General features: G+C 48.5%; 1 protein-coding gene across 1 annotated transcript in view; it reads right to left on the reverse strand.

The window, feature by feature from the left end:
* The window catches only part of RGS6 (regulator of G protein signaling 6), a 623,561-nt gene that overhangs the window by 15,046 nt on the left and 585,642 nt on the right, over window positions 1-22,873 (reverse strand). Inside the window, 2 exon segments of the mRNA XM_031935755.1 lie at window positions 11,723-11,776; window positions 15,548-15,637. Coding sequence (XP_031791615.1) covers window positions 11,723-11,776; window positions 15,548-15,637 — 144 coding nt within the window.

Consider the following 22,873-nt stretch of genomic DNA (forward strand, 5'->3'; position numbering starts at 1 on the left):
CCTCTCAGAAACACAGTCCTGCTGGAGCAAGATGCACTTCACTGTGTGGTCATCTGTGCAGTCCCCAGGGAATATAGAAATGAGGGGAACCTGGATGAACCTGCTGAAGGGTGGGTCACGGGGCTCACACACACAACCCACACTCCCTGATGGTCCTTCTCATGAAGTCCTACAGCTCTGGTAACTATTCAAGAAAGCTACAAGCTGGGCACGGTGGCTCACACCTGTAACTCCAGCACTTTGGAAGGCCGAGGTGGGCAGATACTTGAGGCCAGGAGTTCAAGACCAGCCTGGCCAACATGGTGAAACTCCGTCTCTACTAAGAGTACAAAAATTAGCTGAATGTGATGGTGCAGACCTGCAATTCCAGCTACTCAGGAGGCCGAGGCAGGAGAATCGCTTAAACCTGGGAGGTGGAGGTTGCAGTGAGCTGAGATCACGCCACTGCACTCAGCCTGGGCAACAAAGTGAGGCTCTGTCTCAAAAACAAACAAACAAACAAACAAAAAAAAACCCACCAAAAACCAAACCAAATCAAAACAACAACAAAAAGAAAGCAAGCAGGCCATGATTAAAGGCTAGCCAAGAATGTGAAGCTGAATCATTACCAAGGAAACCTCCATCAGGTGTAAGATCACCAGATCGTGATGACTCACAAAGGCTAGTAATTGTCTCCGTTAATTATTTAGCATTATGGATGATGCCTCAGAACCTTCCAGTATTAACCAGGACAGAGCATGTATCAGAATTCCCCCACTACTTTTGCTGCAGATTACAAGGTTGGGTTGAGTGTTGTCTTGGATGCTCCATCTCCATTTCCCAGTGTAATGTGCTATGATGTTAAGGCCAGGCTTTCGGTCCTTGCTTGACAGTCTGCCTTTTCCTATTAGGCATGGGGGCTCAGATGCACTTGGTGCTTGGTGCAAACGAAAAAGGCCAGGGGCATGGTGTGGAATGGTTCTCCAGCCCTGTCACTGAGTACAGGTCTGCTCTGCCTCCCTGCCCTCCTCCTCCCCCACCTCTTATACCCAGGCACCAACTGCGCCTCATAGAGTTTTAATGGAGTATCTGAGAGAACATAGTAGCAATCAACCCTGACTGGGCTTTCTTTAGCTGTAAAAAGTGTCGTATTAAAACTTTGCTGACTTTACCAGGATCGCCATGTTTAATGAGAGGCCTCAAAGAATTTGAAAGCAAAAGATGAACAGAGGAAAAAAGTCACAAGCTGTAATCACCATAATTACACAATCCCACGATGAGTTGAAAGCAGCCCTGGTGAAGCCCAAGAGAGGAGGGAGAGTCACTGGCAATCGGGGTGGTTCTTAGGACAGCTGGAAAGAATGTGACATGGGAACCCTTCCCTTTCCCTGAGCTAGGCTGAGGACAGGTCCCCTCGGCAGCGCCCCAGAGGAGGGAGGCCAGGGTGGGGGCGCGGTTTCTCCTCAGTCTGAGACCTCTGGGGGTATGCCCTGCTCTTGGCTAGGCTGAGGTGGTTTTTTGTTTGTTGTTTTTGTTTGTTTTTTTTTGCGGGGGGATGGAGTTTCGCTCTGTCGCCCAGGCTGGAGTGAGGTGGTGCAAGCTTGACTTACTGCAACCTCCACCTCCCTGGTTCCAGTGATTCTCCTGCCGCAGCCTCCTGAGTAGCTGGGATTACAGGCGTGCACCACCATACCCGGCTCGTTTTTGTATTTTTAGTAGAGATGGGGTTTCACCATGCTGGCCAGGCTGGTCTTGAACTCCTGACCTCAGGTGATCTGCCTGTCTCAGCCTCCCAAAGTGCTGGGATTACAGATGTGAGCCACCATGCCCGGCCGGCTGAGGTGTTTTTGATGTCAGCTCATTTTCCTGGAATCTGGAACTGGCATTGGGTAAAAGGCAAGTGACTTTATGATCCTTTTTGCTTTCAACAAAACACCCTTTCCGGATGGGAACTATGACAGGACGAGCTTTCTTCAACCTCAGGCCAGGACGTCCCACGCACATGGCCACCCTGGCTGTGCTGGGGCTCACTGCACAACAGTTGCCAGTGCCCTGTGCCAGCGAGTGCTATGTCCTCCACTTGCTGACCTCCTTTCAGACATTCGGGGGAGAGAGCCCTGTTGCCCAGAGCTCAGCTGCTGTGGCAGCAAATGAAAAAAAAAAAAAAAAAAAAAAAAAGAAAAAAGGCAAGGATGACATGTGAAGGGCAGTAATTCACCTTCCTGACAGTTTCCCTTGCTTTGAGTGTGTCATCCTGTGGCTTTTTCTCCCTCAAGGTAGAATCTAGTCTGAGTCTTTCGGATCCCTCTCCTCCGATCTTAGCAAACTCCCTCCCTATAATTCATTCTCCTTTTCCACGACTTATTTATAAACCACAGAATGAAATGCAGTCAGATCCATTTAACAAGTATTTGAGGTAGCATAGAATTCCGGTTGCAAAAGATCATGGGATCCAGTGTAGAAACCTGCTCTGCACTGCTCTTGGCCATTCAGCTTCTAAATGCCTAGGCAGGGAGCTCGTGGCCCTTGGAGGGGACATAGTCCATTGTTGGAGTATTTTGTTATTGTTAGAATGTTTTTAATATCTTCTTTCTATCTTCTAGCCATTTGTTCTAGCCTTGCTCTCTGGAGCAATCCAGAAGTGTCCACTCTTGAAGACAAATGCAAAGAGAGCTCAGGTGGCCATCAAGTGTGCTGGAAGGCTAGACATTTTTACTCCAGCCTCTTCGACATGGCCTCCAGGGTCACCTTCTCTCTCTAGGTTCTTCTCTCTGAATGGTCTCTGGATGTTCAAGTTGCAGATAATGTGGGGGCTTAGAACCAAGACTTCATATTGCTTAGAGCAACAAAAAGCAATGGAACACTTTTCCTTTCTCTGACCATCCCACTTTTGTTACAGAGCCTAAAGCTGCCTTTGGAAAGCAGCTGCCTTCTGCACTTGCTTACACTAGGCTTGGAGTCAATTACAACCCAAGAACTTTTTTTTTTTTTTTTTTTTTCCACTTGATTTTTAGGAAAGGCTACAAATGCCATCCTGTAGTTGGGAAACCGAATTAAAAACACACACACACACACACACACACACACACAAATATGATCCGGTAAAACGCTGTTTTTGACCCGTCATCCTGCAGGAAATGCTTTCCAAATATAATTCCATTATCTACCAGATGAGCCACACTTTGCAGGGCTGGATCTTTGAATGTGGTTGGATTGTTTGTTTGTCTCTTCATCCAAGTCATCACGATATTGGATGGGCCATGGCTGAACCCTTGTGGCCCCTCAGAGACTGCCTTTCCAGAGGACGTAGACAGATTAATACACCCTCTCGCCTGCCGTGAAGGTGCCGAATATACTCACTTCACCTACATAGGGGCAAACAGGGAAGTGGAGGTGAGCAGGGGGAGGGAGGAAGGAATGGACTTTGCTTTCAACCTTACTGTGCTGCTAACAGGCCACATATGAGTATTTTCTGGAGCGGGGAATGTATTTTTTAAGGTAACCCTTCTACGTACGGTAAGCCAGACTGCCATGGGGGGGGGTGTGTGGAGAGAATCTGCCAAATATTACACCAATAAGGCCCATTCCCATTTGTGGCCATGGTGCTGTTGCTCAGGCTGAGAGGATGTGACCATGATTAGGGGCCATGGAAGAACCGCTGCCCTGTGGGCCCTGCCACTGCCGGGGTGGCTCCATGCTTCCAACCCCGTCTCACCTTCCCACGCATTGGGAAGCCACTAAGCAAACACCCAAGGATCTTTCTCATCCACCTTTCAGCAAACATGACAAAACTAAACATCCCGCTGCTCTCAGTCCTTCTAAGCACCCCTCCCCGCCTGCTATAGCGTCCCATTTAGCCACACTGCGGGAGAACGTTTTTTTTTTTTTTTTTTTTTTTTGAGACAGAGTCTCGCTCTGTCGCCCAGGCTGGAGTGCAGTGGCGCGATCTTGGCTCACTGCAAGCTCTGCCTCTGGGGTTCACGCCAATCTCCTGCCTTAGCCTCCTGAGTAGCTGGGACTACAGGTGCCCGCCACCATGCCAGGCTAATTTTTCGTACTTTTAGTAGAGACGGGGTTTCACCGTATTAGCCAGGATGGTCTCGATCTCCCGACCTTGTGATCTGCCCGCCTCGGCCTACCCAAGTGCTGGGATTACAGGCGTGAGCCACCGAACCTGGCCGGGAGGGCAACATCTTACAGGTTATTCCTACCTATGGACAGGTATCCTGGCCTCCTTCCAAAATGCCACACTTTCCTAGTAACTCAAACCAGGGACACACTCATTCACTATTTTCAAAAGGGGAAGCATCCCCAGTTGCTTCCACCAGGAGCTCGTTTTGGGGGGACTTCCATGGTGGCGGGTTGGTGGGGGGTTCTTACTTCTTAGCCTGTGAGGTTCTCAGATTTGAAGCTCTCTGACTTCTCTTTGAACTTTCCAGTCTGGACCACAGGCAGAGTTGGGTCTCCTCTCCTTGACCTTGACATTGGCAGTGCTGTCCCCTTGTCAGACACCTGCCATTGGACGCTCTCTCTCTCTGGGCCCTTCTGCTGCACTGCCACTGCTCCCCGGACAGGACTGAGGCAGGCTCTGTCCTGGGCAGAGGCGGGCATCCTGTCTTCTGAGTGGTCGGCCTTCCCGCTGTTTATCCTGTGGGGGGCCCTGCACTCCACTCTCTGCCTTCTCACCAGGCAGGTGGGAGCCCACACAGTTCCCACGTGGCTGCACGAGGATGGCACTGGGGTCTGACGGCACAAGTGACAAGCAGCACGCCAAGACCCCACAACCCCACCAGCCGCTTGTAAAGCGAGAACGCCTTTCCTGAGACGGGGTGGGAGGAAGGCACCGCCATGGAGAACGCCTGCAGGTCACCTCCCAAAATAGATCCCTGCTTGGCATCCACACACTTTGCCCCCAGCCTGCCTTGCTAGAGACTGGCAGGGTACGCGATTTGGATCTGAATCAGTGGCTGTAAACACACAGCTGTGTCTTTCTGCCTCAGAGGATTTGATTTTCACTTGACTGCTTGGCACATTGGGGTCTGGGGAAGGCAGGAGAGGGCCTGGGCGGGGGGTGAGGGAGGGCCGGCCAGCGAAAGCCAGGAGCAGCTGCCCCTACCGGGCCCTGATTGCCCCACGTATCCATAAGGTGAGTCACCAGTGGGGTTTTTCTCCAAGTGGGCACTCCGTGGGGAGGGCATTTTGGCTGCTTTTGGCGGACAGGTTGGACCATCAGCGGGAACAGCTGGGGGTTCCTCCTTCCAAGGGAAATGTCAGGGTCTAGGGCCCAGTGTCTCAAAACTGACAACCAACCTGTGGCCCTTTTTGATAAAAGTCTCAAGACTCCTCCCTGTCAACCCCATGAGGAGCCACTTTGTCACTGTGTCTTCTCTGCACCCACCAGCCATGCTGAGCCTGTTGTTTTACATTTTATCGTTTATAAAAAATAGACTTTTATATTTTCATTTTCCAGCTACAAAACTATAACAGTAAATACACTTTTCCTAATTTCACACAGAGCCAAGATAAAAAGCGAAGCATAGAGGAGCTGTAACCTGGTCTTAACCACAGACTTCACCACTGATTGTACACAGCATAACACTGTCCCTCATACTCTTATTTATTTCCCATCTCTAAAAGAGGACAGTGACAAGCTGGCCCAGGGTTCCCTAGGGAACCAGAAAGCCTGGTAGCAGGTGAGCGGCAGCGTGTGCTGAGATTCCCAAGTGCTCACATTTCATCCCTTCCTATATCCATAAGGACCCTGAGACCCCACAGTGCATGCAGTGATGTGGCAACACCAACCCTGGTGTCCACCTTTCTAAGTCCAGCTGACCCCCACCTGACGCACACACAGCTGGGCATCCAGACCAGAAGGGTGGGGACTACAGAACTGGCAAGCCTGAAGGGTGCAGGGCACTCACTCTGTTCTCTGTGAGTCCTCCCCGACCCTCCAGCGACTCACCATGGATGAGTGAACCCTGAATAACTGGGCAGGGCCTATGGTGTAGGTGTGGGGAGCCCAGGGCACTCAGTTCTCCTGCCAGTGCATGTCCAGGCTTTGTAAATACACCCAACTCAACTCTATCCATGGTTTATTTCCCAGCCTCACAGGCTGGCAGGCACTTCTGAACCAGGTAACTAACTGGGCAGGAAGGCAGCTCCTCTCCCATTCTAAGGAATGAGTCACATAACTCACTCAGAAATCTCAGGACAGAGGGAAGCACAGACCCGCAGAACACCCCTAGCTGGAAGGGACCACCGAGATGACCTAGTCCAGGTCACTTCAGAGGAGAAAACCAGGGCTCAGAGAGGGCTAGTGATTTGCTTGAGGTCACACAGCTAGCAAGCTGAGGCTGGAAGCAGGAGCCAGTCTGCAGGGAGGCTGCTGAAGTGTCTCAGAGTCCCAGGACACGCACTTGCTGCTCGAGAGAGGCAGGTTTCCGTGCTTTCCTTCCCAAACACTTCGATGGAAGTCTCCCTCCAGCTCCAGCCAGGGCCAGGGTTTCACTGCAGCTGGATCTCAGCGCTCTGAGATGGGAGAGGCTGGCACTAACGTTTGTGACCCAGTGGTCCCAAAGGAGTCCAAGGACTGTTTGCAATAAAAACTAACCCTTTGGCAAGATTTTTAGCCAACCGGTCTTTGCCAGAGGCATGGAAAGATTTCAATTGAGGTCAAAGCCCTCTGGGGCCTCTGCTGAGTCTAGGTATTTGGGAACTCATTCCACCAGGGTGCAAGGCTGTTCCCCATGAAACCTGGAGGAGGAGGGGAAAACAGCATCGTCCTCCCAGGGGCAGGAGCTGCTTCTGCCGGTTGGCTGACTGCCCTGGTTGTCTGCCTTCTCCCTCCCTTGCCAAGAGCCTCAGCCCTCCACTTCCGGTCAGCACCTGGGCCTGGAGCTGGGGGGTTTCTCTCTGCAGAGCTGCCTGGAGGGGGGGTGGTTGAGCTGTTGACTTCTTGGCTCTCATTAACTCTCCTTAGCTCTCCTTAGCTCTCCTTGGCTTTTGGCAGGGGAAGGAAGAGGGGGAGGGTAGGAGGGGGCGAGGGAGGCTGAGTGGCAGCTGGCTCCCAGAGCTTCCCGCTCCCCATCTGACTTGCCTGCTGCATTCCTTGGCAGGCAGGACAGGAAAGCCTGTCGCAGAGATGCCACCCATCACGTGCCAAGCCTTCTGCAGCTTCCGGCCCTTCCTGCTGCAATTCCAAGGAGCACCTTGGCAAAGCTAAACTTCGATGCTCTCTTAGGAGGTGGATGAACGCCTGGTCCTCCTCTCCCCTCTCCTCCGGAGCCTCCAGTGCTTGCTGTGGCACCAGCAACCCCATTTTCTATCTTTGGAGCCCAAGGTTGGAGCTGATGAAGCTCTTAAGAGGGCAGGTGAGGTTTCAACTGAGTGCCCAAAGGTACCCAGGGCGGCCGACACCAGCCTCACTCGGGGTTGCCATTTTCTCCTAACTTCAGTGCGATCACCCTCTGTGGCTTTTTCTGTGGAACTAGACACGAGGAGCAAAGGACTTTCTCCAGCTTCTCCTCTCCAGGTTGGAGTTCTCACCAGACGGCTTCAGCCAGTATCTCAAAAAAGGAGCTGCTCCTGTGGCTTAGCTAAGTGCCCTTTTCCTCTCTCCCCCTCTCCCTCCCACGCATGCTCCTGGTCCTCTGTGTCAGAGCCAGGCCCTCTGTGGTGAGGCCCCCACCCCACTGTGGTAGACTCTGTGGAAGCTGAAGGAACAAGCACACTTCAGAGAGATCAGGGGGCCAAGCGTGGTGGCTCAATCCCAGCACTTTGGGAGGCCAAGGCAGGTAGATCACTTGAAGTCAGGAGTTTGAGACCAGCCTGACCAATATGGTGAAACCCCGTCTCTACTAAAAGTACAAAGATTAGCTGGGCGTGGTGGCGCGTGCCTGTAATCCCAGCTACTCAGGAGGCTGAGGCAGGGGAATTGCTTTAACCCAGGAGGCGGAGGTTGCAGTGAGCCAACATTGCGCCACTGCACTCCAACCTGGGAGAGTGAGACTCTGTCTCAAGAAGCAGTGGGAGGGTGAACGTTTTAGCTCTGGCCACCTTCATGCTCCCATTGTCCTCTGTCAACTGCAAAACCAGGAAGACAGCAGAGAGTGGCAGGCTGGTCATCACCAAGCAACAGGAAAGAGCCTTCAGTGAGAGAACGTACCTCCTCTCCTTGGTCAGTTAACGATTGAGACTTCTCACCAAAGAATCTGAAGAGCTGGAAGGTGAAGCAAAGGCACCCCACAGTGACTAGCCAGAGTTCTCCTACTGTGGTTTTCATATGTGACAGCCACTGTGAAAGGAAGCTTCCCCGTGAGCAGGATTAGGCAGAGACAGGCTCCAAATCACATGACCTGAGGCCATGTATGGGGGGCCCTGGAGAAGCTGCTATGTGTTATAGCTCTTTCTGAAACAGGCTCCTTGGACAAGGGCAGTCATGTACAGTGGTGTGGGTTATTCACTGCACAAGGGCAGGTAAGGATCAACAGGGGCTGAAACCCAGACTGTGTTTTGCCTGGCCAGCTGGGCATCTGTGGGGCTGGGCCCACCAGAGGGAGTCTTGTTTTCCATTTTGGATGAATGTGCATTGTAGGCTAGTTGCATCCTGCTGTGGACTTTAGTCACGTTTAGTTCAGAACCTGGGCCTACCTTATCAAATAAGCAGGGTTTGTGGTCTCAGTCTGCAAAATGACAGAATGCTTAGTACAGCATCCCCAGACATTTGCTTTGTATATCCAAGTCCTGAGTGACCTGGAATGAAGCTTGCATTGGAAAGAGAAGCTCACACAGCACTTTCTCTATTGACTGGGGAGGGCCAGGCCCCTTCGGCACCCAGACTAACATGGCCCTAAAAGCTTCCATGAACCATATTAAACGTCTCCTTAGGATCTCATGGAAAAGGAGGCATGTGTGGTCTTAACAGATAATCCCTCTATGTCATGGCATGACATAAGACTTGGAAAGAACAATTTGTTTTTTCCAAGTGCTTCTCTTCTACCAAGAAAAGAAAGGACATTGGCATGTTCTGGGGAGAAATTCTGAATTCAGAGTCAGTCTTGACAAGCCTCCAGCTGAATGAGCTATCCAATCACCTGGATCAATTTTTTTTTTCCATCAATTAATCCTAAATGGCAATTGGCCTCATGTCTTTGGTTCTTGGTCCATGAGCTGCCCTGCTTCACTCCCCGATTTCCATTATTAGCCCCATGACGTGGGTCATGTTCTATACATCTTTCCCAGCAACACGGGAAGGCTATTGAACTAGCCCTCCATTTAGTTTTATAGTTTGCAGTATACAGCAGCTAAAACATTCACATAGATCTTCTCTTAGAGAAATCAAGTACTTAATGCATATGGTATTCAGAGAATGGCTATCAAATTGCAAGGCATAGTGGTTGGTCAGTTAGTTCTGTTTGATGAGACCACTGGGCTGTTGAGACCAGATTCCTGGGTTCCAGCCTTAAGTAATCTGAGAGCCAACACATGGGCCATATCCCCAAACTTCTATAGCCATGGACCATATCCCCAAACTTAGCCACATCTTGTGGGGGTATGTATGGTGTCACCCCAAGAGCACGAGGAGCATGGATGGATGGCAATACATCTCTACCACTGGAACCCCAAATTCTGAATGCATCACCTATTACAGTCTCTTATTCATAAAAGAACAGCAAGGAATTTAGGTTTTTTTTTCCAATTTGGGCCTTTCATCCATACCCTCAGGAGCTTAGGATACTTTTCGCCTTCAGCTCACCCTGCAACTTTCTCTGGAAGCTCTCCCATGTGTGCACTTCAGACACTTAGGGGTGTCATGGTGGTTTCTTGTTCCATGCTTTGCTAACAGACCTTGGAGAACCCCCAAGAGCCAACACCACTTCTGGGATGAAGGGAAATCAATAAACGCTCCTCACAGAGCTTCGGCGAGACTATTCTTGCCTTTCCTGATACTCACTTCTCTTGAAAAACAGCCTGAAGATGTCTGGACGTTTTGTCCAAGTACCAGGCTTCATCTCTCGCACTCGCGGCCTGCACGGTCACCCTAAAGAGCTTCCGGGGGGCTGTCAAGGCTCTGCTTACAGTTTGTACCTGAAAGTCACAGGCACTCTTGGCTTGTCAGCAAAATCCCTAAACATCCTCTACCCGCATAGTAACCAGGCCACAAAAGAGACAGAGAGAGATGGGATCCCACTACCTTCTCTCAGGCCATCGTGGAGCGAAGGAAGTCCCAGAGGCCTTGCCTCTGACAGCCCTTGACAGCTTCTTGGTGTGCAGAGCCACATGACCACGGCAAACCAGCCATGAAGACAGACGAGGCACCCACAGGCCTTGTGTTCTGCACGTTCTGATTTCTCATGAGGAAAGGCCACAGAGAGGGAAGACTGAGGAACGGAAGGGATGAATACCGACGCTTAATTGCCACCTACTAGAGTTATTTGATGTTTACATGTAGCAAATTCAAGATAATGTTTAAATGCACTTAAAATGCATCTAGCTATGACAGGTAAATGACTAGGTTGCTTTCAACCCAGGATCCTTAGACTTTTCTTGAAAGGATGACATATGTATACCAGTCACACAGTAGTCAGCTTTTACAAGGATTTTCCTCTTCAACAGAGGTGGAACAAAGGCAAGTCAGTATCAGTGGGCTGCCACCCTTTGGGGAGGGAATGTGGCCTGTTCCCTGCGTGGGACCCCTGCTCCCTGGTTGCCATCTTGGTTCCCTCTGGTTTGATGTTCATGTTATAGGATGGCCCCACAATTCAGTGGGATTGAGTATTTCTTGTGCACTGAGCTCGACATTCAAATCTTGGGGTGACCAGCATCGAAAGAGGGGCATTGGCCTGTGTTCTACAAACCATGGTCGAGAGTCTCAGCCATGCACCCCAGGGAAGAGCCACGGACTCCCCACTCCCGCCTGTTGCCACGGCTGTCTTTATGTGCCACTGTGGGGAGCTCTACCACTCTCTAGATGGGGCATACCATGAACCTGTAGGAATCTGAAGCCCATCTTTACCCAGCCTGTCAGAATCAAGGCCTGAGGAGGCCAGTAGGACCTTGCTCCCTCCTCCGCCGGGGGGAGTACCCAGGACGCCGCAGGGATTCAGCTACTTCCCTCCTCTCCCTGTCACACTGTGCACGAGGCTGATGGGGGCTGGAAGGGATTCATGCAGAGGCGACTAACACACACGCCAGCTAGGCCACATCACCAGGACCCATGCAGCACGGCCGCTTTCTGCACACAGCAAAAGCCACCTACACAGCAACATTAGCTCACGACCCACACCGGCGTGACTGCCAGGGTTCACAGAGGGAAATTTGGCTTTTTTTTTTTTTTTTCGATAAGCTACGGTTCTGAGCCAATTTATTTCACGGTATAGTTCGATGGCTTCTCCCTGGGCTGCTGCAGAAGATGCACAAGCCGCACAGCCCCGAGGGCAACAGAGTCCCTCCTCCTCAAAGGCCTAAACAGAAGATCAAATGCCCAGGCCTGAGGCTGGGCAATCAAGTGTGCACCTTCTGCAGAGGGAGCCGCTTGCTCTTTTTGCATTTTCATCCCTAGAAGAGAAGCTGCAGACACTCGCAAAAGAAAAGAAAAGGGCTGAGTCGAGGGAGAAAGCACTGGACTCCCTCCCACCCCAAAGGAAACAACAACCAAAAGGGGAAAAAAAGAAAGAAAGAAGAAAGAAAAAACCAAAACCAAAATCAAAAGAAAAGTTGAGGGAAGAAAACCGACTGAACTTACCACACTGCGAGTGAACTTTTCTAGGGAAGTTCTACGACCTTGCTCACTTTCTGGCTTTAGGAAAAAACAAAAAAACAAAAAAAAAAAAGGTAGGAGAAAAATACAGAAAAGAAAAAATCTTCAGCTTACACGTGGTTTCCAAACAGCAGCAGCCGCAGCTAAAGAATAACAAAAACCAAAGCAAAATGGGGTGAAAAATGGGAAAAGAGAAGCAGCCAGAGCTGTTAGAAGAGTCAGTGGGAGAGACAGAAGACAGAAGCCCACGAGAAATGGTGCCACCTCCTTGGAGCAGTGAGCAGAGAGGGGGCTTTGCTTCTCCAGGGGCCATGAATTGTGCTTGCGGGGCTTGGATCAGAATCATCACGACTTTGCACAGGACCACAGTCGGTGGGTTTGAGCAGCTTGCTCGCTGCTTTCAACCTGCTGTGCCCACAGGAGTCCTGGTGGTGGGGGCCCCAAGTCCTGACACAGAACAGACTAGCTCTGAGGGCCAGCGGGGTGTGGGAGGGACGTCAGGAAGTGGCTGCTGGGGAAGTGAAGTCATCTACTCATCCATGAATCTGCCTTAGGACTGTTTTCTCTCTTGAGATTTCCCTGCCCAGCGGCAGCCAGAAAGATTGCTAACTTCAGTGACTTCCTAGTGACCGTCGTTCCGTGTCCTTAGAGCAAGGAGGGTCTACTCATAGCCTTTGCCATGGACAAAGGGTCTTGGGTCTCAGAAGATAGTAACGTGGGGATTGTTCTGAGAAACAGAAAATGTTTTCTCAGTATCCAAAAGGTGACCTAACACCTGCCAAGATGTACATACAACAGGCTAGAGGAAGCTCAGAAACCATCGTAGGGAACTCTTAGCTGGGGTGCCCAGAACAGGGGTGAGGAGAGGTGAAGCCCTTGAATGTCCTTCCAGGCCTAGCCTCCTTCTACTACAGGAGGAAGAGAGGTATGGGGTGCTCCTGACCTTCCCTTCACCCCACATTTCCTACCTGCAGGGGTTCCAGGAAAGTAGAATGACCGCCCAAATACCTGCTAGTGTATCCTGGAGCCCATTCCAGGGTCCTGAGCCCGAGGCTGAGAAGTTCAGAGAGTGCACACACTCACATAGACACACACATACACCCAGCAAATAACTGAAATGAGGGAGCTGAAGAGGCAGCCTGGTGTCTGTGGGTGTGCAGACTGTGCTGAAAGCAGAGGGGACAGGCCAAAGGCAGCCGCCTGTGTGGATGAAGTCGGGGGGTTTCCTTGGCAGCTGGGCCCCTTGTCAGCTCAGCTGGCTGCCGGAAGAGAGACAAGAGGTTGCAGAAGGAAAATAAACACAAATGACACACCACCACAGAGTTGGGCTGGGCTTTCTTCTTGCACTAGGAATGGAAGGACTCATGCTTGGTCCTGGGTACCAAGTCTATTCTGGGGATGGCAAGACTCAGCTTGAACCCTGTGGCCAGACTGGGTGGCATACACTTGGCTCAAGTCAGGCCAGTCCTGGGCCCTGCAGCTGTCATTCTCGGCCTATCATTCCTGTCCTCTGACTCACAGAGGGTGGCCACTGGTCTGGCTCACTTGGGCTCCTCTGCCTTGCACTGGCCATTGAGCTGCCTGGAAAACCATCATCATTGGTACTGAAGTTTCCTAGAGTAGCCCTCAGGACTCAGCTCACCTACGCCCTGAGAACCTGGTTCTTCGGTGTGACTACGATTTATTTTGAAAATATTAGAAAAGAGGCTGAATTAGGGATGAAGGATCAGAAGGCTGTGCCTCAAGACTCCGTCCAGGTCAGTTCTCAGCAGAGAAGTGAGGCCGATTCATATTCCCTCTCTCCACTGGAGGTTGCAAATCTCACATACCTTTTATGACCTGGGTACGGTGAACCCGTCCCTGAAATCAGAAGAATACTCTAGGCCTACCTGAAAGTGCCGAGTTACAAATCAGATCCATACGTGGAGACTCTCAGGAAGAAATAGAAGGAGGAAGCACATTTTGTCACTGTTTTGGGAAACAACTCGGTGTTGAGATGTTGTTGGGATCTGCAAGGGCTTTCTGTCTCAAGAACATCCCTTACTCCGGGAGCTGGGAGGATAATTCTAAGGAACTTTTCCCAGACAGGTTGCCAGTTCCTTCCTCACTCGAATGACCTCCTCTGAGAGGTTTTCTTCTTGGAAGGGAGGATCTGCAACCACCAGGTCTGCACACACATCTGCAGGGTTTGGGGTGCATTTTTCCTTTGTGTTCAGACCCACAAGGAGGATGAATGGCCTCTAGCTTCGCTTCTTCAAGCTGTGTAGATAGGCCCAGATTGGTCAAACTGCCAGAGCCTTAGAAAGTCACCAAATTGTGATCATGTCAGGTGTCTTGAGCCACAGAAAATAAGAAAAACTTACTTTGACCTTCACCCATGAGATCTGGGCTGGAGTTATCAAAAGTTCCTGTAACTTTTCTTTCCTCTAGTTCTTAGAAAAAATGGGCATTAGAGCCATGTGTGAGGGCGTCAGCCTCCTCCAAAGGAGCCCCTCCATTGACATCCTCCATCAGGGGAGTCGACAGGAGGTCAGGCTCCACACTGCCCATCACAGTAGCCACACCTGAGGGGAGGGATGCAGAAAACCCAGAGAGCTGGGCTGCTGACAATCGGGATGCCCCAGAAGTCTTCTTCCCTTTCTCAGACTCTATGGCCTCTTCCCAGGGCTACACAAGGGCAGGAGAGCAGGGAATAAATGCTCTCCAGGACTCTGGAGTTGTGTGGTCCCAACCAGATACGCAGACAGGATCCTGGCACACGAGGGTGACAGCACACAGAGAGAAGGCTTGCGTGGCTGAGAGGCAGCCCAACGGAGAGCGTGTGATGGGCAACCACGTGCTTAGGACCTGGGGCCGGGAGACCAGGAGGGAGAAGAAAGGGTTGCATGTGCTCCTAAGTGCCATGGCACAGAAGTCATGGGGTTTGGTGCAAGTTGAGCCACACTTAACCACACATGGGCCTCAGATCAGAACTGAAAAGCACAAAGGATGGGCAGGTGTACTGAAACCAGGAGCCCGCTCTCTTGCCCTCCACTCCCTTCCTGGACCCTATTCTCCGGCCTGCTCTTCCTCCACTCTTCCCAGGAATCTAGCTGAGTTCATCCCTGCTTCTGTCACCCCTCACCTGCATGCTGAGGGCCCCTGCGCCCCAAATCCATGACTCCATGGGCTGCAAGGAACCATGGCCGAGTTCTAAGGAGAAGGAGGAAGGAGCTGGGTGCAGTTACTTCTTGGTTAAGAGAGAAAGGCAACACCGTGGGACAAGTGAGGGAGAGGAAAAGGGTGTCAAGGAGGGAGAAACCCCAGGATGACTTCAGGTACTTGATCGTGCTCTTGAAACTGACAAGGCTTTCTGTCCAGTGAGGGAACTGCCCCAACCCTGGCCTCATACTCCTCTCTGGGCTGGTCAGGGAGAGAAGTCTGAGGTGAGCGGGCTGGACTTTGCAGTGAGGGGCTCTCTCCGGTGTCCTAAGGGTTTTACATGTGTTACTGCAAGTCCTGCCCTCCTATGCTGAGCCACTGTGGCCTTGGTGTTTTGTCACCCTATGTACCCACCTCCACCATGGGCAGGACATGCAGCGAGAGGCAATAGGGATGAGGCAGGATGCCCCATCCTGGACCTTGCAGTGGGGCTGGGGTGGTGACAATTCTAACTGTTTTCCATTAGAATGGGAGCAGATAGAGAAGGGAAAGAAGAAAAAAGGAAATAAATAAAACCCAAGGGATGATATTCTCATTTCAAACCAGCAGCAAGCAGCAGGCAAGAGTCAACAGTGCTAAGAAGAGCAAGCCTGCCCTTCCCAAAGATACCTTCTTCTTGGCCAGCAGCAAGTCCTGATAAGCATTTGACCGGAGGAAGCGGGCATAGCTGTCACTCTTCATCAGCTTGTAGATGTGCTCCTGGGGAGGAAGGTGACAAGGAGACACAAGGAAGGGCTGTCAACCAGTGCTAAAGAATATTACAATCCAATTGATCACTGTTTTGGGGAAAGAGATGTCTTTCTCTAGATATGTCTGCGTGTACCTGGAAGAACTTGCAACATGTCCCACCCCGCCCCACCAAACTCAGAAGCACCAAACAAAACATATGGGCTCTATTAGAATAAAAGATCCCTGAGGATCATGTCCCAAAGGATTTGTAACTGGGCTTGAGTGCCATGCTGGTGTGCTTAATGATTAAAACCAGACATGGCAATGAGGAGAAACAAACTGTTCTTCTACCTAACAACTTGGATGAATCTCAAGGGAATTAGGAAGAGTGAAAAAGCCAAGCTCCAGATTATAAACCATATTATTTCATTTATGTAACATTCTTGAAATGACAAATTATAGAGACAAAGAACAGATTAGTAGTTGCTGGGGTTAAAGATGAAGGAGGAGAGGGAATGAGGGAGGTGCGGTTATAAAAGGCAACAGGAAGGATCTTTGTGGTGACAGAATGGTTCCGTATTTTGACACGTCTTAACACATGCGATAAAGTTGTATAGAATTAATGCACACATACATACATGGGGCACAAGTAAAATTGGGAAATATGCATAAAATCAGGGGATTGTAGCCATGTCAATATCACAGCTGTGATATTGCACTATAGTTTTGCAAGATATTCCCTTTGGGGCAAACTGGGTAAGCAGCACATTATTTCTTACAACTGCATCAGAATCAATGCGTATCTCAAAATAAAAAGTTTAATTTTAAAAAAAACAGGCAATAATGCAATTGGGTCAGTTTGCGCATTTCAGGGCCACCGCCTCATCTTGGAAGGAGTTCTTGGCAACCATATCATAGGATATGTAACTAACACCCAGGAGGCGTAGGTACTGCAGCAAGGTGCCACCTCTTCTCCTCGGCTCGTAGGGGCATCTGTTATACATTCTGGCCTTGGCCAATAATTTCACCCCTGATTTCCAGCTAATTCCTAGAAACTTGTGGTCCCTTCCAAACAGATCTGTCCTCGTCAAGGGTAGGAAAATCCTGGTCCATTAGAAAAGAGGACTTGTCAGTGAACAAAATATTATTTATCCATTGAAGTGGAATTCAGCTCAGCTGCACAGGAAAGCTTGGCTGTTCCAAGAGAGAATGTGTTAGGAGGGAGGTTGGCCTTCACTGGGGATGGTGGGCTCGTTAGTTAGTGGCTGTCCTGATGGAGGAAGCATCTTCCCACATGTATGCTCATTGTTCTTCCCACGAAGCCAGACAAAGGCCCTAGTGGTGAGGGGAATGGAGAGCTGGTCAGGGAGGAGAGTGCTCAGCTGAGAGGCAGGACTGGTCATTAAGGACCTCTTCCTTGGTGCTCTTTCCAGGGAAGGGATGGAAGGAGGAGGCAGAGACCTCTCATCAGTTGGGGGATACCTTTTAGAGATGTCTGGCCAGAAAAAGCCAGAGCAATGACAAGGATTCACCAAAACTCACTCCTTACCCAGCACAAAAGAAAGGGAGAGCACAGTAGCCAAGATATGGAGTCAACCTATGCGTCCATCAATGAATAGATAAGTGGGTAAAGGAAATGCAGTATATGGGCATAATGGAATACTATTTGGCCTTAGCAAAGAAGGAAATCCTATCATTTGTGACAACATGAACAAACCTGGAGAACATTATGTTAAGTGAAATAAGTCAGGTACAGAAAGACAAAATACCACGTGTCTTCACTTGAGTAGGGAGAACTTGGAGATATTGTGGGTTTGGTTCCAGACCACCACAATAAAGCAAGTCATAAGAAATATTTGGTTTCCCAGTACACATAAAAATTATGTTTACACTATATGGAGTCAATGATATGTGCAATAACATTATGTCTAAAAAAACAAGGTACATACCTTAATTAAAAATTACTTTATTGTTAAAATACTAAGGATCATCTGAGCCTTCAGTAAGTCCTAATCTTTTTGCTGGAGGAGGGTCTTCGCTTGATATTGTTGGATGCTGACTGATTAGGGTGGTGATTGTTGAAGACTGGGGTGACTGTGGCGATTTCTTAAAAATAAGACAATGAAGTTTGTTACATCCATTGATTCTTCCTTTCGCAAAGGATTTCTCTGTAGGGTGTGATGCTGTTTGATGGCATTTTACCCACAGTAGAACTTCTTTCAAAATTACAGTCAATCCTGTCAAATTCTGCCACTGCTTTATCAACTATGTTGATGTAATATTCTGAATTCTTTGCTGTCATCTCAACAATGTTCACAGCGTCTTCATTAGGAGTAGATTCCATTCTCAAGAAACCACTTTCTTTACTCTTCCATAGGAAGCAACTCCTCATTCACTAAAGTTTTATCATAAGGTTGTAGCAATTCAGTCACATGTTCAGGCTCTGTTTCTAATTCTAGTTCTCTTGCTATTTCCACCACATCTGCAGTTACTTTCTTCACTGGGATCTTGAACTTCTCAAAGTCATCCATGAGGGCTGGAATCTACTTCTTCCAAACTCCCATTAATGTTGATATGTTTACTTCTTTCCATGAAACACGAATGTTAATGGCAACCAGAAGGGTGAATCCTTTCTAGAAGGTTTTGATTTACTTTGCCCAAATCCATCAGAGGAATCACTCTCTGTGACAGCTATAGCTTCAGGAAATGTATTTCTTAAATGATAAGACTTGAAAAGTTGAAATTACTTCTTGATCCATAGGCTACAGCATGGATGTTGTGCTAGCAGTCATGAAAACAACATTAATCTCCTTGTACATCTCCATCAGAGCTCTTGGATGGCTTGGTGCATTGTCAATGAACAGTAATATTTGGAAAGAAATATTATTTTTTTTCCTCAGCAGTAGGTCTCAACAGTGGCCTTAAAGTATTCAGTAAACCATGCTGCAAACAGATGTGCTGCCATCCAGACTTTGTTGTTCCATTTATAGAACACAGGCAGAATAGATTCAGCATCATTCTTAAAGGCCTTAGGATTTTCAGAATAGTAAATGAGCATTGGTGTCAACTTATAGTCACCAGCTGCATTAGCCCCTAGCAAGAGAGTCAGCCTGTCCTTTGAAGCTTTGAAGCCAGGCATTGACTTCTCTTCTTTAGCTATGAAAGCCCTAGATTTATCTTCTTCCAATATAAGGGTGTTTACACTGCAAATCTGTTGTTTAGTGTAGCTGCCTTCATCAATGATCTTAGCTAGATCTTCTGGATAACGTGCTGCAGCTTCTATATCAGTACTTGCTGTTTCCCTTTGCACTTTTATGTTATGGCCTTGAACCAACCTCTGCTAGCTTCAAACTCTTCTACTGCAGCTTCCTCACCTCTTTCAGCCTTCACAGACTTGAAGCAAGGTAGGTCCTTGCTCTGGATTAGGCTTTGGCTTAAGGGGATGTTGTGTCTGATTGAATCTTCTATTCAGACCACCAAAACCGTCTCCACATCAGCAATAAGGTTGCTTTGCTTTTTTATCATTTGTGCGTTCTCTGGAGTAGCATGTTTAATCTTCAATAACCTTTACTTTGTATTCACACCTTGGCTGTTTGGCACAAGAGGCCTAGCTTTCAATGTACCTTGGCTTTCAACATGCCTTCCTCACTAAGCTTAATCATTTCTAGTTTTTGATTTAAAGTTAGAGACATGTGACTGTTACTTAGAGACCACTGCAGAGTTATTAACTAGCCCAATCTCAATATGGTTGTCATTTCAGGGAATAGAGAGGCCCAAGGAGAGGGAAAGAGATGGGGGGAATGGCTGGTTGGTAAAGCAGTCAGAAAACAAACACACACAACACATATTGATTAAGTTCATTGTCTCATACAGGTGCAGTTGGGCACCCCCAGAGCAATTATAACAGTAACATCGAAGATCACCAATCACAGATGACCATAAAAACATGCTCATAATAAAAAAGCTTAATGTTGCAAGAATTACCAAATTGTGACACAGACACAAAGTGAGCACACGTTATTGGAAAAATGGTGCTGATAGACTCACTTGATGCGAGGTTGCTGCGAACCTTCAATTTGTAAAAAACACAGTATCTATAAGGCACAGTAAAGGGAAGTGCAATAAAACGAGGTGTGCCTGTATACGGAATTCAAGACAATCACACTCACAGAAGCAGAGAGCAGAATGGCAGTTCTACCAGGGGCTGGTGGGGAGTGGGAAGGACTGGGGAGACATTGGTCAAAGGACACCATATTTTAATTAGAGAGGGAGAATAAGTTCAAGATTTCTCTTGAACATCATGGTGACTAGAGACTGAAGTTAGAAACAATATATTACATACTTGAAAATTGCTAAGAGAGTAGATTTTAAGTGTTCTCACTATAAACAATAAGTGTGTGAGGCCATGCATATGTTAAATGGCTTGATTTAACCATTCCACAATGTATACATATATAAAAATTTCCTGCCGTATACCATAAATACATACAACTTTTACATCTTGATTTAAAAAATAAACAAAAAGAAAGTGAAAGTAGAAAGCAGAAAATGTCTTGGTCACATGTGAGGCCCTCTTGGTTTCATCTTTGGTTGGAACCCAAGGAATCTTGTTTTGAGACTCAATCTTCCTGAGATACCCTCACATTTACAAAAGCAGGGGAGTTACCCAACTAATGGGAATAAACCCACTGGAAGGACTCAAATGAAATTAAACAGTGGCTTGGTTCTTTTTTTTTTTTTTTTTTTTTTTTGAGACAAAGTCTCCCTCTGTCACTCAGGCAGTGGTGCGATCTCAGTTCACTGCAACTTCTGCCTCCCAGGTTCAAGTGATTCTCGTGCCTCAGCCTCCCGAGTAGCTGGGACTACCGGCGCCCACCACCATACCCAGCTAATTTTTGTATTTTTAGTAGAGATGGGGTTTCACCATGTTGGCCAGGCTGGTCTCGAACTCCTGGCCTTAGGTGATCTGCCCATCTGAGCCTCCCAAAGTGCTGGGATTACAGGTGTGAGCCACTGCTCCCGGCCTCAAATAGTGGCCTGATTCTGAGACTACTTGGATAGTCCAGACATATTCTGATTTAACAAACTTAGCGTGAACATACTTCACTAAGTGTTTTTCTGAAAATTTCAGACAAAAATCCAGCTCACTCTTAAGTGCCTTGAGGAACAGTATGTGTTTATCTTTTACAGATGCATAGTGTCTAGCACAGGGTCAGATGTTAGTCGAATATACATGTTCACTGAAATGCCTGTTGGAATTTAATGTTCAGCGAGTTTACTGGCTCCATACTCGTTTGGGCTTATGACTGCGTCGAATTCCTGCTCTGTGCACAGAAGGAGAATGAGGATTACACTCAGCTCAGAGGAGCATGAGTATCTTGGCTCAGCCATCCCTAATGGTCTCGGAGCCCAGGCTGAGGGGTATCATTGGTCTTTGCTTTCATTTGTCATCTCTTCAAATTGTTCTTTTTTTCTTTTTTGAGATGGAGTCTTCGCTCTGATGCCCAGGCTGGAGTGCAGTGGTGTGATCTTGGCTCACTGCAACCTCCACCTCACGGGTTCAAGCAATCCTCCTGCCTAAGCCTCCCAAGTAGCTGGGATTACAAGCATGAACCAGCATGCCTGGCTAATTTTTATATATTTTTTAGTAGAGACAGTGTTTCACCATGTTGGCCAGGCTGGTCTCAAACCTCTGGCCTCAAGTGATTCACCTGCCTCGGCCTCCCAAAGTGCTGGGATTACAGCCATGAGCCACCACACCCAGCCAAATTATTCTAACATTTAAAGCTTAGGTACAAATGTTAGTCCAGAGTAAAAATGACACATTGTCTCCTTGTATCAGGCATCGCTTCTTTCTGGCTGACAGAGTCAGGTGGCTCCTGAGTCATCTGGAAAAGCCTATCATAGTGCCTGGACCCTCTCTAGACCCTTCTCCAAAGCAATAATTCCTTGCTTCTTGTTCTGACTTCTCAAAGGAATTGAAATCCCCAATCAATATCTCACAATACCCCTCTGCTGCCCCATGAGCAGTGAGGAAGCCTCCCCTAGCCAGCTCTTCTGGCTCAGCAACAAATTTCCCCTCTGATCCAGCTAATTCCTATAGACTCACTGTAGGAAGGGAAAGCCTGGTTCATGAAGAGAAAGAACTTGCCAATCAAAATACAGCAGGATAAAGCAGATGCCTAAACATTGAATCAAAATAATATTCAGCAAATAGTTACTGAGCATTTACTAGGTGCCAGGACACTGTGTCAGACACTGAGATAACAGCCTGAATAAGACAAATAGGTCCCCAATGTCATAAAGCTTAGATCCAACTAGGCAAGATAGACTTTGCACAGAGATGCATTTAGCCAGTTCTGCTAAGGGCTGCAGAGATGAAGTACAGGCACAGGGTATGAATGGGTGTACCCGGGGATGACCTATCCTGCTACAAGTGGGGAATGGTGGTCTACCAACCAGAAAGATTCTCATCAAAGTGGAAAGATCTGAGTAGACAGACAGAAATATGTCTCCTAATTCTGTGGGAATTGCCGGGAGGGAGGGTCTGGTCTTGCAGCTTCACAGTCTGATCTATCAGAGGAGAAAGACAATCAAGGGGCAAGGAGGAAAGGGCAGCAGAGAGAGGTGGTCCACTCTCAGGAGGCCCATGTGGTCAGAGGAGCAGTTTAGGCACCACTCCCATCTTCTCCATGGCATATGGCCAACTCCAAAGCCAGACATCAAGGTGAGGATGTGGGGGGAAACATAAGAGGATAAGAACACAACCTACTGGAGGATGAATCCTGTGAGGTGGTCTCACCATGCCAACCCCATTGCTAGCCCTTGACCACCATTATAACAGCCTCAACCACCCTTCAAGCGAGCAACCAACCACAGCAATAATAGCAGCTCTAAGGTGCAGGTCTGAGAAATACAGAATCTGAGAACCTCTGCAGATCTCTCACACCCTGTGCAGACCTCATGGCTTCAGCCTCCCTCTGGCCTAGGTCTCTCTTTTCCACAGCCTAGGGATCTGTGACTCTTTCCTGCCCTGCAACTCCTCCCCTAAGCAACAAAATGCAGCCTTTGATGATCCAGTTATGGAACTGTGTTCTTTCCTCCTTGCCAGCTTTGTCTAGGAAACACAAAGACAGTAAACAGGGGGTGAGTGAACAGAGAACTGAGATTTTTCTGGGAATGAGAATTAAGATTGGACTCAGGGTCTTTGGCCATTTCCCAAATGCAATGAGTTTATCTCTGCCAGGGACAGCGAGTGTACAAAGC

Source organism: Piliocolobus tephrosceles, chromosome 6 (assembly GCF_002776525.5).
Source record: "Piliocolobus tephrosceles isolate RC106 chromosome 6, ASM277652v3, whole genome shotgun sequence".
NCBI classification, from domain to species: domain Eukaryota; kingdom Metazoa; phylum Chordata; class Mammalia; order Primates; family Cercopithecidae; genus Piliocolobus; species Piliocolobus tephrosceles.